Source organism: Epinephelus fuscoguttatus, linkage group LG1, assembly GCF_011397635.1.
Source record: "Epinephelus fuscoguttatus linkage group LG1, E.fuscoguttatus.final_Chr_v1".
Classification (NCBI taxonomy): Eukaryota; Metazoa; Chordata; class Actinopteri; order Perciformes; family Serranidae; genus Epinephelus; species Epinephelus fuscoguttatus.
The window spans coordinates 37,152,523-37,169,414 of record NC_064752.1 but is presented as its reverse complement, the minus strand read 5'-3'; the positions used below and the strand labels follow the sequence as shown (position 1 = coordinate 37,169,414).

Here is a 16,892-nt window from a genome sequence, read left to right as displayed (position 1 = left end):
TCTTTTGACCATCCCACCTCTCAGGACTCCAGCAGGAGTTTCAGAAGAAGGGACGGACAGGCTGTTCAGGCCTCCTTTGATTATAGGAGGGTTGTTTTTGTGTGCGTGTGTGTCTTAGAAGTGCACTTAAGTGCTCATGGGTAAATCTTATCATGCTCTCTGTGGACAGCAAATGCTGGATTTGGTGGATCCTGACAAAGACAGGGGAATGTTTGCATCACTGTGCATATTAAACTAGTAAACTCCACTCTTGGTTTTATAATGTCACCGAGGCAGTTGGATCAATATCAGAACACACGTTTCAAAGCAGAAATCACCCCAGAGCAGCACATTTTCTGTTAATAATCATTTTTATTTTCTTTAGAAAAAGAAACTATCACAACTTCATTTGGTTACTGTACAGTTTCTCTTCTCATAGTCACTCAGTCTGATAACAGGTTGTGATTTCATGCTGGAACACCAAACACCCTCCTACTAACGCACACCACTAGGTACAACATGACAGTATACAGCTTTCTCTTTTTCCACATTTGCATTTTACATCCTCTGATATTCTGGACTGAATAGCAAATAGAAATCACTTCTATAAAAAAAAAAAAAAAAGGAGACAGAGTAGAAATCCCTGACAGATTCACTTAGGAAACGAGGGACGAGAGAAAGAACTCTTTGAGCGGTGTGGTCCATACAACGTGCACCTGACCTGTGTGTCTGTGTGTGTTTTTGGACAGCACCATAGTTCACTATATATGTGTGAGTTTAAGAGGTTCCCTGCCCTACATGAGACGAGAGTGAGAAAAAAAAAATGAGAGAGAAAAGAGATGGTGGGGGGAGGAGAGAGAATCTAGGTCAGATTGTGGAGCATGCAGACCCCCTTTGCAGACACACTCGTATACACATTCTCTCGCTCTCAGTGGACAGAACTGCATGCATGTTCATCCGTAGTCGGGACAGAGGAAGTGGAACACAGTTAATATAACATTAAGGGATGTATCAAGTATGTCTCCCTGAGAAACACTTCTTTCTTCAGTACCGTAAAAACCCTCCTTTTGTCACTGGCCCGTCCTGTCAACTCCTCTACACCTCCCCCTGAAATATAAAACATCTTGGCTCATATTAAACATACCGCTCTTCATTTTATCCTGTGATCTATCTCACCTTGCGCTCTTGTTCCATTAGGATTAATGCACCGCTGCCAACAATTGCAGCAGGCAAATTGGGGGGCATGGGCAGGTGACATTCACACAAACTTAACTTTCCACAGCCAACTTTCCACCCCGCAGGTGTGTATGTGCAATGACTTGCAGCTCTCCTTCTCTCTCTCTATATATATATATATCAGTTTATGTGAGCCGGCCTCACACGGCAGGCTCAGTTTGTGAAGTACCAAGTGTGACGGTGACACCTTTGTGACAGTTTCAGTTCGAGTGGAGCTACTGTCCCCCTCCACCTCCTTGTTTCACTCAAATGGGGGAGATGGGAGGAGTAGGGGGCTGTAAATAGGTTGTCCTACGTCCTCTCTCCCACAGTAGCACCACGAAGCTAAAGCACACACACATACTAACGTCACATATTGAGCTGACATGCAAGCACCAGGGATCAGGAAAGGTAGAAAAGAGTGCGGTTAAAAAAGACAAAGAAGCGAAGACTTATTGCTACAACAGGTTTACCTAATGCTTCACTCCATAATGCTGATCCCTCATTACCTGTGTGAAGGCCTTTGTGTTGTATACATGAGGGATAACTGTGTCAGTGTGTGTGCAGGGCCCAAACACTAGCGCATGATTCTTTTGATCTACTAAAATCATCTTGGCTGAACAAACGTTTGCTCGCTAACTCTAACGTGATAAGAGTAATCTCTGTAGCCCTTTTCAAGTTTCACTCATGTCAACACTTCCCGAGAAAGGGTGGCGTCCTCTGAGTGTTAAGAAAGAGTGTGAAGTGTGGCAAGTGACAGTGCAGGTGTGCTTGAGTGTGTTAAAAACATAATGCTCACGTGAGAACACACGCAGGTTAAAAACATTTGCTCATTTACGAAGCTCTCCACTCATACGAGGAAGGTTTTAAAAAGCATTATCTAAATCAAACCTCATCAATGGCTGCATACAGAAATTCCACAGCCGATTTCCAAAGGAAATCCTCTGTATAAAAACTTTTTTTTTAGAGTGTTTCTTTTATTGTCTCTCTCTCCTCTCTGTTCAGCTAATATTAAAAACCAGGAACTGGGGTGTCGACACCTCTCAGTAGAAAACAAATAAAAGAACAACCAAACGAGTTTTAAAACCTAGCCTCCACTTTCTCCTGCGCTCTGACTCCTCCTGAGGAGTGCAGAGGAGGAAGAAGTGGAAGAAGAGAGGAGATTACAGGACTCTCTCTCTAAGAGACAAGTTTGGGGAGGACCGTGCGAAGAGGTATGGCCTCCCCTGAATCTCCCATCATGTTGCTCCTCAGTTTGTTGTTGGCAGCTGTGGTGCCCAAGCCAGGCCCCCCTTTGGCCAGGATTGAGGGGAAGGAGGTGCTGTGGTGCTCGGGGAGCCGTTTCACTGTGGGCCCTTGGCTCTTCTCGGTCCCTGGTAGGGGCTTGGGTAGGCGCCGATACAGCCAAGGGTGCCTGAGGGCCTGGCTAGGGGTGAGGCGAGACGAAGGGTCCCAGTCCAAACACTTCTTTATGAAGTCAGTAAAGGTGGGGTCCTCGCAGCCCTTGAGCGCAGCGCTCCACTCCTTGCTACCTGGGGGACCTCTCATCTTGCCGCGGCGAGAGCGAGACCCTGTCAGCACGGTGGCCCCCGTGGGCAGGGTGTTGGCTCCGCAGTAGCGAGGGTGGCCCTTGGAGTTGATGAAGTTCTTTGCCCTTTTGGCCTGCTCCAGGACCTTCTGCGGGGGCATGCCAAGCAGCTCCATGACACAGGCCAGCTGGTCACCCTCATCCTCACCGGGGAACAGGGGATAGCCAGTCAGCAGCTCAGCCAGTATGCAGCCAAAGCTCCACATATCGATAGGAAGGCCGTAACGTGAACCGAGGATCACCTCTGGAGCTCGATAAAAACGAGACTGGATGTAGGTGTATACCCGCTGGTGTTCAAAACAGCTGGAGCCAAAGTCAATCACCTAGAAGACAGAGGAGAGACAAGAATCAATGTAGAAAACCTGCCACAGGTCTTGTACATAACTTCACAGGCCTCCCATGAATGTGTCCTACCTTGATGCCGCTACGTCCCTGCTGTTTGAGCAGGATGTTTTCTGGCTTGAGGTCACAGTGGATGATTCTGTGCCTGCTCAGGGCCTCCAGGCACTGCAAAATGGAGTGTGCAAACTTCCTGACCAGTGGCAGGCTGAAGCCTTGGAACTTGTTGCGCTTGATAAGCTCATACAAGTTCATGCTCAGCAGCTCAAAGGTCATGCAGATGTGGTTGCGAAAGGTGAAGTTTTCAAGCATGTGCACCACATTCATGCAGCCATTCCGATCCTGCTTGCGTAGGTGCTCCAGGATACGGATCTCCTCCTGCGCCTGCCGATGGAAACGCTTCTCATTGCGCACCATTTTCAGTGCCAGGTGCTGCTGCAGTTTGTGGTCGTACACCTTAGCCACTTGGCCGAAACTACCTTTACCAATGATCTGAAGAGGGCAAGAGAGAAGCAGAGGAAAAACTGGGTTAGCTAAACATCAAAAGACATTATAGTTTTACAGACAGCCTACAAACACTTCACAAAATCACAATGTATGTGAGACCTTGAGGAACTCGTAGCGGTAAGCTAGGTGGTCATGGGCGACATGAATGTATCCTCCCTGCTCATCGTCGTAGCCACAGTTGTTGTTGCCTCCAGCGACAGCGGGCCTCTTCTTGGCATTGGGTCCCACGAAGAAGATGTCAGGGTATGAGTGGATCTCACTCTGCTCCAGGGTGGTCAGCTGAGATCGGTACAGTCTCAGAGCCTGGTCAGGAGTGAGAGGGCCACACAGCTTCCCACTGTTCCCTCCGTTCCCAACTCCATGAGAGCCAGAGGATTCACTGGAGCCCTTACTGGATTCAGTGCTGTGGCAAACAGATATGACAGAAACATGGTGTTGAATACCTTAGGTGGTGATCATCCTGCTTTTTGGGCCAAACACACAAAAGGTGTTTTTAAGTTCTATTGGTGTCTTCATGTGTGTATCTTTCTCACCTGTCAACACTGTGATCCTTTGACAGGCTAGAGACCGGGGCAGGTTTACTGGGCGTCTGACCAGTGGTCCCGCTGTTCTGAGTTGCTGTGGTTATGGCGTTGATCTTCCGGTTGTTGGTGGAGTCTTCATACAGGTACTTGACCTTCAGCTGGCTACCTCGCACAGTTACCTGATCCCTCATTACAGCCTTGTTACTGACAACCTATTAGAGGCAGAAAAGAGAGACACAGACAATGAACGAAAAGAAAGCTATTAGAAAATCCATTCGGTAAACATTCCACTGTAGCTTAGAGAGACTCTGAACAAGGTGTACACATTGACCTTCACTGTGAAGACGACATGTAGTATGCTGTGTTGTATGAATGTGATCAATAGAGTGAAGAAAGGACTTTATGAGTGTTCATCTACAGACTAGTAACACATTGTGCAATACAGGGGCTACTTGTAGCCTGTAAGACCTTAACTGAGAGGCAACAAAACACAAAATATAGATTTTTTTCAAGTCAATATTTCATATATAATAATATAGAGTTTAAGAGTCTTTCAGGCTCATTTTGCAAGCAAAGAAGAGTGATAAACAGAAAAACAAAAGTAGAAAGTGCGGGTTGGCAGATCTGGGTCATGTATTGTTTGATACACTTAATATCAACAGCAAACTGAGCCATTTGCAGAGATGCAGCACGCAGCAGGTGAACCAACACAACTGGATCTAGATCCAGTGTGGCAGCCAGTTCAAAAGACCAAAAAGGCCCACCCCAAACCATAACTAATGAAAAATGATCAACATGCCAGCCAATTTGTTTGTTGGCATGCTGCAAGCGATTACGTGTAAAAGCAATTTTTGGATCAGCGTCGCATTCATCTCTTAATTTGCATGAAACACAAGCACTTAAATTCCTATGGAGCAACAGGGATTGTATTTGCATATAGACTCAACAGCCATTGTACATCTGGTAATCCTTTTACAGGGTTTGACATTCACCATGGCCTCATGGCCCGGGACACAAAAAGTTACTCTGCGGCTACCAGATATCGCTGGAAGTGACACTCAGTGGCCCTGTGGCCACTGAGTGTCTTGAAAGTGAATGTCTCAATTAGACTACCCATCTAAATGAAGGTTAAATAAATAAAAATCCCCATACACAACACAACATAACATTACAGTTTCACAAACATCCAGATTCATTTGCTCCTTTCAATTCAACATTCTATGACAGTGGTGAACGATACTCATCGCCAGCTAGCCCGGGCTCAAGACTACTGGCATTGCGTTGCCCCAGTAACATTAGAAAATGTGTTTGGGACGAACAGAGCTCTTCCCCGAGATGCCTCTGGGACAAAAGGGGCTTTTTATGGATGTATAACTATCGTATAGCAAAGGATAGACTGAATCCAGCAACAGATGAACGCAATTTTGTGCTCGGATCAATGGGAGGAGTGCTAGTCAGCAGCAGTGTTCTGTAGTATGTTTAGCTAACGGAGCTAATAGCTAACCACTCTTACAGCTAACAGAGCTAAACACAGATGGACTGAGAGTTTTTGTTTAGAGGAGCACAAAGCGTTTAACAGTTAACTGCAGTTCAATGTTACAACACAACAAGTTTACATTAAGTAAACGTTATGTTACTGAAGTACTTCAGCTGAGTATGGTTTGGAGGAAACGTTAAAAGTAGTTTGAGGTTGGAATTACAGATTTATTCCATCAGTATTGACATTTTACCAACTTCACCACCACATATCACCTCAAATATTTACTCCATTCTGTACTGAAGGACTTGTGCTTTGATAACAGTAAGTATATGTAGTAGCTGTAACTATTGATTGCAAAGTGCTTTACACTGTGAACTAAGAGACTGTGAGATAATAAACCATATATACAAAAGATATTTTTGTTCTGTTAGTCTTTTTATTATTTAAGTGTCACAGTTAAGGAAGGCTGTGATTCGTTGTGTTAAAATGTCTTTTCTGTGGACTATTGTTTTACATATGTTTACGTTCAGGGCATCATTAATGTACATATTTAGGGGCTTGGTGGCCCGTGGGGCTAGAGCTTAAAACTAATATAACACCTATCCCCGCTTTTTGAAAATGTTTGCAGACAACCTTGTAAATGTGACAGATCCACCTTTGCTTGGGGCGAGCAGAGTTTCAAGAAAGCTCGAGAGTCTCGCTCTCGCCTGCCAGTTAGACAGCTTCGTTTCAGCAACCCCAGGAATTCATTCCTCCTCGCTCTCTCTCTCTCTCTCCCTCTCTTCTCTCTCTTACCAGCGGAAAGAACCCTCCACAAGATTATGGAGCTCAAGGGAAATGACAGTCATTAAAGTTAGATTATACTCTTAAACTGTAGAAGTAGTGTGGCTGTTAATAAGACACGCTGACATAAACTCAGCTTGGCTTTCCTATATAGAGACACACAGGAGGGGCATATTTATTGGGACTGTCTAGCTGTCCCTCTTTCACGTGAACACTTCTATTCTAATGGCTGTGTGGTTTCACCCATTTGAGGGACGAAAGATTTTGAACCCAATGTTTTCTTCTCCCATTAGCTCGCTATGCTGCCCCGTGGAGCTTCTGGCTTCGGCTTGTACACACAGCTGAGCGGGTCTCAGGCAGAAACCATGTCAGCTGATAAAGACAACAGGGAAACCTACATTAAAAGTAGGTGCTGACACGTTCAACTGAAAGAGGATTCAGCTCACAGTGTGTTTGTGTTGTAAGCTGGAGTCCTAAAATAGAGGTGGAATGCAGCAAGGGTTTCCATGCATGTAACCATATAGTCTTAACTTATGACAACAGCCCTGCTGCTGACCCAGGGTCCCATGCAGCTGTTGTCCCCAAAGCTGTACTACAAACACAGTGAATGTCATTGATTGCGCCCCTTCACCCAGACACAACGCTGGTCTGAAAATCAAAGCTTACTACATGTGGAGCATCAACTGGATTACTGATTGACCGGGCAGGGGGCACTATTAACAAAAATCATTCTGAAAAGTGACGAGTGATGGAAATGAAAAACCACCGTTAGAGCGTGAATCTTCTTTACCACCAAGTGATACGGAGGGTGGAGAGTCCTCTGTGTGCAAATCTGCACAGTGCAACAGATGGAGAAGGGCTAATCTCTTTGCTGTCAGAGAAACACCTAAGTACGCTTTTCTCCTTTTCTCAAGCACACACTCAGAGTTGCACAACTCGACACATGTAGACGCACATCAGCAAATCATGGTTTTGCAGAGATAAAAGTTGGGTCGCAGACATAACAAAACGGAGGTCTCATTAATTTTTATTGTACCACGAGCTGGAGCTAAGTGCTACTACAATTTATTTTATTAGTTTCCTCAAAAAGAACAGGGATGACGTCAGTTTATTAATTTAATGGAGCACGAGGCGACTCTGAACACTGTGCAACAAGCTGAACTGGGGCGAGCCACTGTCAGTCACATTCAACAGAGGATATTACCTCTGTGAGCGTGACAGAAAATACAAAGGAACAAGGACAAGGCTGGAATAGAAAACTAGGCCTAACCTCTACGCAAGCAACACTGATGGGCGGATTACAGGAGACAGAAGTAGGGGAGGAGGAGGGGGAGAATGTTGATTGGTGATTTTGTTTGTGGGTCACATTTTCAAGCCCAATAAATCTTAACAATATATCAAACCAGCCTTTTTTTCCCCTCTGCTGGTGCAGGAGGCGGTGGAGTATCATTGCCTGTGCGTGTGCATTTTCTGCCAAAGGGGCTTTTCAGAGAGGCAAACATGGCAGAAAGGTACCCTACTAGTACAGTGATGTCCTAAATATCTTTTCTGACCACCGTGCAAATAGCATTCAAACATATGACACTAAAGAAGTAATAAAAAAATCTACTGAAGCCTCTCCAGCATCTTATCAATAAGAGTTACTGTATCCCCACAAATATGCATGACTACGCTGCAGATTAAAAACTGAAATTGGTTCTTCTATCAAGCCATTTGTCCGAGCAGATGCAGTCATGTATCAAGAAATGGAGATCATACAGTCAGTCCATATAGTGTGCTTTGGAAAATTTGCATCTTGTGAGCTGTGAAGTGCACTGCTTTGCACATTCAAACTACAAAAGTTCGACAAGGCAATAACTGCTGTTGGATCTCTGCATTTACTTTGGCTGGAGACACAAAATGGCTACTCCACTTCAGCTAATCTGACACGATCATGGAGAATTGCCCTTTGCAACACATGTTCTCATATCCCCTCAGGCAGTCAATCAATATAACTCACATGATCACGTGTTATTCTCATTGCAGGGCATAAAGACTTGACTGAATTCCGCAGGTTGGAGATAAGAGAGGAGATGAGATACGAGCCTGTAAATCAAGACTGAAGGAAGGAGGAGGGGTGTATATGTCATGAATGGGTACTGAGGAGGGAAGATCTCTCTGAGGAACAGGATGTCTAGAGACAGAGCATGCTCCAGCACAGGAAATAGGGCTTTGGGCGTAAATGCGTCTGTGTTTTTGTGTGTGTATTTTTGTCTGTGTCAGTGTGTGTGTGTGTGTGTGTGTGTGTACTTACAGTGTGTTTGGGCATAGGGGGCAGCCCAGACGGACTGTTTGTATCCGCTTCGTCCTTAAGGATGTGGTCTGTCCTCATGTACGAGTCATACAGACCGTCACCATGGCGTGCTGATGGAAGAGAGATGGACAAACAAATCAGCGTGATAGTGTGGAATCATCAAATCTGCAACACAGACGCACTCAGGGATAAAGGCTGAGGATGACGTTCAGAGGTCTATGGAATGCAATCTAATCTCCAGAGAGGCAGACAATCCCCTGTTTGTTTGAACCAGGCAAAGTCCCATTGATTATTTCATCAATCAACCTACCAGCTGCAGCGTGTACTTTGAAACTAAAACAAATAGTTTGGTATGGCCCGACAAATCCCGAGCGCTAACCTTAGCAGGACAGCCCCACAACACTGGTCTCTGTAGACCGGCGGGGATGCACATTGTCTGCCACAACATCCTAACCCACATTTACTGTGAAAAGGCCATTATTAGCAGATACATCCATTGTATCTATTGTGTCCAATACATTGTATCCAAGGCCAGAGCGCCAACCTGACCAGCTTAGATAGGGCTTAGGGTCCCAGATCGCTAGCTCTGCAAGTGGTATTATTGGCCTAATGGGGGTAACAGATGCCTCTGTGACGACAGCATCTTTCCGTCTGCCCATCTGTCCATTCAGGCCGAGTCATGTAGTGCACACACACCAGGTGTGCTCAGAAATAGAACCCATATGTAAGGATGCGGGCGCTTGCCAATTCAATAGTGCTGTGTGTGCGTGCTCACCTCTGTGGCATAGAGCCAATGTGAGATGACATGGACAGAGTAGATGGACTAGGGGAGTACTGGGGACTGTAAGAGGAAGCCAGTAACTCAAATGACAAACCTCCATCAGCCGGCTGTTCGCCTCGACTGTCATTTAGCCCACAAGTTGTCACTTCAATACAAGTATTCATCTCTGATGGCTTGAAATAAGGCAGAGCAGCCTGTTAGCATAAGCCATTTATAGGGTTATTGTGTTGGGTTAGCTCATTAGCAAATGCCCCAAACTGTGGCAGGTCAGGTGTTCTGTCTGTCTGGCCCCTGAGAGTGCTGTAACCATGTGCAGGTGCGTCAGAGGCCCATGTCCCTTGTGTTCGTCAACAGACCAGCTCCGGGACAGATTAGACCTGCTGCCTGGATACAGATGCATTAGACTTGCACAGCACAGCAAACAGAGGCATTAGGGCTCCACACACAATATTGGGCAAGCACAGGCCTCATTAGCCCTTTGGAAACTCCTAATTACTCAGCAGGGGCTCAGCATCTGACTTTGTTGTCCAGGCAAACTTTCTCAGGGAAGAAAAAAAAATCAAAGAGCTCAAACTTCTATGTAACCAAACATCCAGTGTACTATGTCCAGCTGGCGCCCAGCTCTCCACACTGTGAAAATCCTTTCTGAACAGCAAAGGCTAGAGAACAAGGTTCAAGCAAACATACGTACAGTAGATCATGTGTCATGAAACGTGGGAGTGTGGTGGGGTTCATTCGCAGCCTTTTGTCCTCTTCTTCCTGGTATCATGGACAAAGTGTCTCTTTGCAGACGATAAGTTCAATGTACACCATATGGTACATCTAACAGAGGCCTGAGAGCAATGTCACAAACTGTTCTTACAGTTTCTAGTACGCAAAAGAAGAAATGGCTACTACCCCAAGCACACAAGTTTAGGTCAGTGAGGGTACAAACTCCAAAACAGCTGTTAAGAAAGTAGCTGACATTTGTCAAGGCTTATCAAACCTTGATAAGACAATTAAATGCTTACGGGCAAGACGTATAAACAACGCAGAGCTTCCTGGGCTGTCCTCCAAAACATGCACAGTCTGGTGACTGAGATGCAAAGCAAAGAAAACAAGTTTACGACTCGCGTCTTCTAAAACACCTACAGTAGCTACATCTGTCCATTCTCTGTCCACTGAATCACACGATGCCACATGTAACCCAGGAGCCAAGAAATAATGTCAATCACAGCCATTTTAGGAACAAGATATCTCAGTAAACGCCAACTAGAGTTGCTTGAGGTCGAAACTAACGCCACGCAGGCAGCTGGTGTTTGTTTCGCTTTAATTTGCACGAACAAAAACAAAAGCAACACGTCGACAACACTTAGGAAACAAAGTTAGTGACAAAGACTGCAACATTGTGCTGTGGTTACCTGTTGCTATTGGGCCCTCTGGTTTTCTGCTTATTATCATCATGGTTGCAATTAATATGTGATGCCAGCATCCGAAATGGAGAGGAAAAAATCCCGAGTAAAAAAAAAAGTGGAAACAAAAGATTCAAACTAGAGTCACGTAGCAAACTTGACTAAGAGCATTTGTGAGTGTGCCGTGGCTCGGCAGTGTTTGCTTAAGTCCAAGAGCCCTTGAGTTGTGGTTTAGACTCAACTAACTCTAGTTTTTTTCTCTCTCTCCTTGGTGTTAACTAGTTTCCCCCTTAGCTTTCACTGTCATTTATCCTTGTTTTATTAAAACCACAGATGTGTGTATTCAGCGTGCTGGCTAACATTAGCCTTGGCTGCAGTTTGAAAAACCTGAGCAGGCGGTGGGGGTCGTCTCCCTCAGCTAGCTAGCCAGCTAGCTCGCACAGCCACAAAAACACTCGTCCGCCCGAGAGCCGCTCCCTCTGTTAAAAATAGTTAGAGTCCAAATATTACAGCTTGGTGGTCTGACCCGTGTGCCCCTCGCCTTTCTCTGTCGGTACAGTGAGTCGGTCCAGAGCACCATTCCCGTGCTTATTCCCGGTTAGCTGAGTTTGTAGTTAGCAAGCAGCGATGCTACCGCTCGGTGAACCCCCACGATACTGCCCTCCTTCGGGACAGCTTGGGGGCCGCTTCGCTGGTCTTCGGGGATGGCTAGCCAAAATAGGCTAGGTCGCTAGCTGTACTCGAGCCCCATGTTGAGTGCAGAAACAACCGGAGCATCACCTTCGCAGAAAAGCTTCACCTGCACTCTCGGTCCAATAAAGCGGCAGTGTTTAATCCTTCTTCTCTGCCGTGCGAGTATCTTATTCGACGCAGCTGTGTGTTGTTGCTAAGGGCGTCTTCAGTGAGCCCGGAGTCAGCAGGCAGACAGAGGGAGGGAGCGGGGCGGTGCCTAGCGGGCAGCAGACAGCCAGCAGAAGGGCGCCCCGCAGCGTCCACCTGGAGCTCTGCACTGAGGCCAACGTGAGAGTGGGCTCCTGCCAATGTGCCCAACATTTGCTCCATTATAAAACTGCCAGTAGAATAAAGCTCGAATTATACACCAGGATTTCTGGCTCGAGTCATTATAAAAGATGACATTTTCAGTTATTCATGTTATTAAAGCATTAAAAATGGTTATTAACATCTAAGCTGTTGTTATAAATCATTAATAAAGTGCAATTAGCATTAAGTCCGCAGTTATAAATATTATCAAGTCATTATTAGAGTTTAATGACAACAATCCAAGACTGCAGGCACGTGCTGAGTGTTATTAATTATTAAAAAGCACAGGTGGAACCAAGTCATTGTTTTGAAAGGTCACAAGTCTTTGCACTGAAGTTCCAAGTCAAGTCCCAAGTCAAAACTGATAAGTCCCAAGTCAAAACTGACAATTCGCAAGTCAAGTTCCAAATCAAAACTGACAAGTCCCATGTCAAGTCCAAAGTCAAGTTCCAAGTCAGAACTGAAAAATCCCTAGTCAAGTTCCAAGTTAAAACTTACAAGTCCCAAATCAAGTCCAAAGTCAAAATTGACAAGTCCCAAGTCAAGTTCCAAATCAAATCTGAAAAATTCTGAGTCAAGTCCCACGTCAAAACTGACAAGTCCCAAGTCAAGTTCCTAGTCAAAATTGAAAAATCCAGAATCAAGTTCTAAGTCAAAACTGACAAGTTCCAAGTCGAGTTCCAAGTCAAAACTGACAAGTCCCGAGTCAAGTCCCAAATCAAAACTGACAAGTCTTGAGTCAAGTTCCAAGTCCTAAACAAGTCATAACGTCCTCCACATAAAGTGTAATGCCAGTGTAACAACAGAGTAGCCCAACAGTATATTACATTTATAAAAAATAATGAATGTTCTCAGGGTGGCACGATGGTGCAGTGCTTAGCACTGTCTCCTCACAGCAAGAGGGTTCCTGGTTCGAACCGAGGGTGGGGGGCCCTTCTGTGCTTCTGTGGAGTTTGCATGTCCTCCCCATGCCAGCATGGATTTTCTCCAGGTACTCCAGCTTCCTCCCACAATCGAAAGACATGCAGGTCAATTGGTGATTCTAAATTGACTGTAGGTGTGACCCTGTCCATGGTGTAACCCTCCTCTTGCCCAGTGTCAGCTGGGATAGGCTCCAGCCCCCCCATGACCCTCAACAAGATAAGCATCTACAGAAAATGAATGAATGAATGCTTTCAAAAATGTTTACTTTTTTTGTTAAAATAAGTTTGTTAGAAGTTGTTATGGCAAAGTAGAGTTGAAACGATTACTTTATCAGTTAGTTGATCAGAAGACTAAGTCCAAACTAAGTATTTCTGAGGGAAAGTGTGGAAAAAAAATCACTGGTTCTAACTTTATGGAAGTAGTACATAGTTTTCTTAGTTCTCCTTGGAGTATTGGTCTGACAGTTGTAAAGCATCAGCTCAGCCTTTTTTTACTTGTTAGAAACCAAACAGCATGTTAATAAATAATGGACCTGATAATGAAGCTAACCATTGGTTGTAGACCAAGGGCTAAGAAGACCTCTGCTCAGGCCCACACAGTGCTGTTGGTCTTTCACTTTGCATACCCTGTCAGGAAAGCTGAACCACGGACTGAAACTGGAGAGGGTATGGAGATCTATACAGGGCTAGATATAGTTAGGGGCAGGGCAGAGGAGTGAGACCGGGCAGGCATGAGAAGGGGAACAGGCTAAATTCAGACAGTGATACATGCTTGGCAGAGGGTGATGCTAATCTTAGCTCTTTCTCAGAGGTGAGAAGAGGGGCCTGTCTATATTTGCTGCCATAAATAAGCATACTGACACAGTTTTAGGTGGCCCTCTGGGCAGCAGCCAGCCCTTAAGGCCAGCTTGGCTGTGTTGATTATTCTTAGATGGTGGTGTATAGAGAGAGTAGGGTGACAATGGCTATAAACTGATCTGCTTATTGCACTTTCCTCTCAAAAGGGTTCAAGGTGTAAGTGTGTGGACGGTGAGGCACTCTAATCACAGCCAGTGAATTTACAACCCCAGCAAGAGATGGGACCAGGTGCAAAGCTACCTATAGGTCTGTGCGGGGGTTGTGGGTTCTGGCTGTATTTGGTCTCAGAGCCTGTGACGGACACTGACACCTGTGGGTTTACTGATCTAACACCTCATTTTGAATGCCCTTTGAAAACAGGTCACCTCAGGGAAAGTATTGTGTAAAACAGTGGGTGTCACTGCAAAACCTTAATGTTTTATCATTTCAAGCATAACAGGACATATGAAAACAAAATCACTCACGTGCATGTGGGCATTTACACTCACAGTTTACATTCTGCATGTTATACTTGGAATTTAGATGAAGTACTGCCACCTGCTGGTGATTTGAAAGCAATGCAAGGTTGCCTCTGTGATGAAAACCTCAGATGAAAAGCTCAGCACTTTCTACTTGGGGCATGCCTGGACAACACATCAGCTCAGATCACTGAACCACTAAATGTTTCATTAAGTGTCTCTATTAAGAGATATTAAAACTCAATCAATCTAATCTGCAGTCACTAAAACCTTGAATATACTGTCTCCAATATGACTATGATGTGCACATAATAGCAGTAACTAAAGCAAATTTCTGGTTCCTTTGCAGTGATTCTCACTCGATTGGTTGGTTGTGATTCAGTGTCTAGCTCAACCCAGCCACCACTTTATTAGGTACACCTTGCTTGTACTGGGTTGGCCCCCTTTTGCCCCTGAAGAACTGCCTTAATTCCTAATGATGTAGGTCCAACAAGGTGATGGAAGCATTCTTCAGAGACTGTGGTCCACATTGACATGATAGCATCACACAGTTGGTGCAGGACTGACGGCTGCACATCCATGATGCTCCCGTCCACATCCTAAAGGTGCTCTACTGGATTGAGATCTGGTGACAGCAGGGACCATTTGAGCACAGTGAACCACTGAACAATTTTGAGACGATTTGAGCTTTGCCACATGGCGTGTTGTCCTGCTGGAGGTAGGTATTCGAAGATGGGTACACAGTGGTCATAAAGGGACCGACATGGTCAGCAAACTGGGGCTGCTGTGGCTCAGAGTCCACCAATCAGAAGATCAGCAGTTCAATCCCCGGCTCCTCCAGTCTGCATGTCGAGGTATCCTTGAGCAAGATATTGAACCACAAATTGCTCCCAATGATGCTTCCATTGGGTGTGTGAATGTGTTTAAAACTGAGTAGCAGGTGGCACCATGTATGGTAGCCTCGACCACGCGTGTGAATGGGTGAATGTGACTTGTAGCGTCAAAAGCGCTATGAGTAGTTGGATGACTAGAAAGGCGCTATACAAATGCAGGTCCGTTTATCATTTACCATCCACAAGTAGGCTGTGGCATTTGAACAATTCTCAGATGTTAGTATGAGGCCCAAAGTGTGCCAAGAAAATATCCCCCACACCATGACCACCAGTCAAAATTGTTAATACAAGGCAGGATGGATGGCTCATTGGATATTTATTAAGAGCATTCTATGTAAACCCTAGAGTTGGTTATGCATGAAAATCCCATAGACTTGGGACATCACCCATTGGTGAGCCTCACTTTTGGTATGTTGGCTATCACCATATTGGATTTTTGGAACCAGAAGTGACCCGAGGTGACTGTATTTGGACAAATTTAAAATTTGTCCTACATAAAAATGAACCCTTGTACAGTTGTCATGAACAGGGAAATGAGCTATAGAGACCAAAACCGTTTTAGTACTAGGCTGTTGACAGGTTTATTTCTGCTGTAAAGTTGGGCATTTTAACATGAGCATCTATGGGGATTGAATCAGTTTTGGAGTCAGCCTCAAGTGGCCATTATAGGAACTGCAGTTTTTGGCACTTGTTGTTGACTTCATTTCTCAGCCCCTGAGATAGTCTCGCGTGACCGGCCTCCCTTACTTCGGAATGGGAGTCTGGGGACATTCATCTTTTGTTTTGTAATAGAAATGGGCGGGGATATCCAGACCACGTGACGGCGTTGCCATAGGTGCGGCACATATGTTACATGTAACAGAGACGTTGCAGCTCTGCGATATAGCTAAATCAAATGAAATCATATCCATTTTAACCTCTTCTTGCGATGCACTGAACACTTCCTTTTCTGTTGTACTATGGACAACAATGCGGGGAACAGCAATTCCGGTGTAGGTGGGTGTAAGGCAAAGCTAATCAGCCATTGGTCAAGGAAGTACAGCAGTACACAGATTTGGATCCAATCACAACTTTCCTGTGGGAATGTCCACAGACGACAGAGTCAGCCACTGTGCTGACATCATCGGCGTCTGTGTAAGAGACTACCCCTGAGATTGCTGCCCAGTAGATTAGCTGTTCTTGAAATATTCTAACGAGCCCATCTGGTACCAACAACAATGCCATGTTCATAGTCACTTGAATCACCTTTGTTCTCCATATTGATTACCTGATGTCAGACAGAACTGTCAACTTGTTGCGCTCAGTCAACTCGAACTCAGTGGAGTGGGCAGACTGAAAGGCCTGGTCCCAGGCAACCATTTTGTGCTTTCTTTGTGGTTTGAACTTCAGCAGATCACCTTTCCCATGTCTACTTGCCTAAATGCACTGAGCTGCTGCCACGTGATTGGCTGATTAGATGTTTGCATTGACGTATAACAGTAGTAACAACAGCACGTTATTTCCTTTGCATCAGTTCTCACTCCAGTGGTTGGTTAGAATTCAGTGTCTAGCTCAGAGAAACATTTGTTGGACAGACCAATATGGAGAAGTGAAACTAGTGTTAGTTCCCTTTTTTTAACCCAACCCTGTACTAAAGAGCTGAGAACAATGCCTCGTCAGTCAAGATAACTGAGAGGCATCTCTTTGGGAATTCTTCTTGGATGCATCCTTCGGTTCTTAACTTTATGAGAAATACAGTTTCTCTGTGAGAAAATATTCTATGTGGTGTGATAAAAGCTTACATGGTGCGATTAGGGTTGAAGACCTATACACAGGGAACCACTCTGGGCCTCATAATGT

The 16,892-nt window shown here is 45.1% G+C and overlaps 1 protein-coding gene across 1 annotated transcript; it reads right to left on the bottom strand.

Moving 5' to 3' along the window:
* Positions 1 to 331: 331 nt before the first annotated feature.
* Positions 332 to 11,793, bottom strand: dyrk3 (dual specificity tyrosine phosphorylation regulated kinase 3). Its single transcript, XM_049580629.1, has 6 exons — positions 10,890 to 11,793; positions 8,709 to 8,818; positions 4,162 to 4,364; positions 3,728 to 4,031; positions 3,197 to 3,613; positions 332 to 3,105 (listed from the first exon to the last, which is right to left on the bottom strand). Exons 1-6 carry the CDS (start codon positions 10,930 to 10,932, stop codon positions 2,374 to 2,376), a joined length of 1,809 nt encoding a protein of 602 aa, XP_049436586.1. The 5' UTR covers positions 10,933 to 11,793; the 3' UTR covers positions 332 to 2,373.
* Between the last annotated feature and the right edge of the window lie 5,099 nt (positions 11,794 to 16,892).

What these genes read in the sequence shown, in the direction of transcription:
- dyrk3 (XM_049580629.1), bottom strand. Translation starts at nt 10,932, where the DNA reads ATGATGATAATAAGCAGAAAACCAGAGGGCCCAATAGCAACAG. An exon ending in CCCCTATGCCCAAACACACT is followed by an intron (nt 4,365 to 8,708) that starts GTAAGTACACAC and finishes TGCCTCTAATAG; the next exon opens with GTTGTCAGTAACAAGGCTGT. An exon ending in AAGGATCACAGTGTTGACAG is followed by an intron (nt 4,032 to 4,161) that starts GTGAGAAAGATA and finishes TGTTTGCCACAG; the next exon opens with CACTGAATCCAGTAAGGGCT.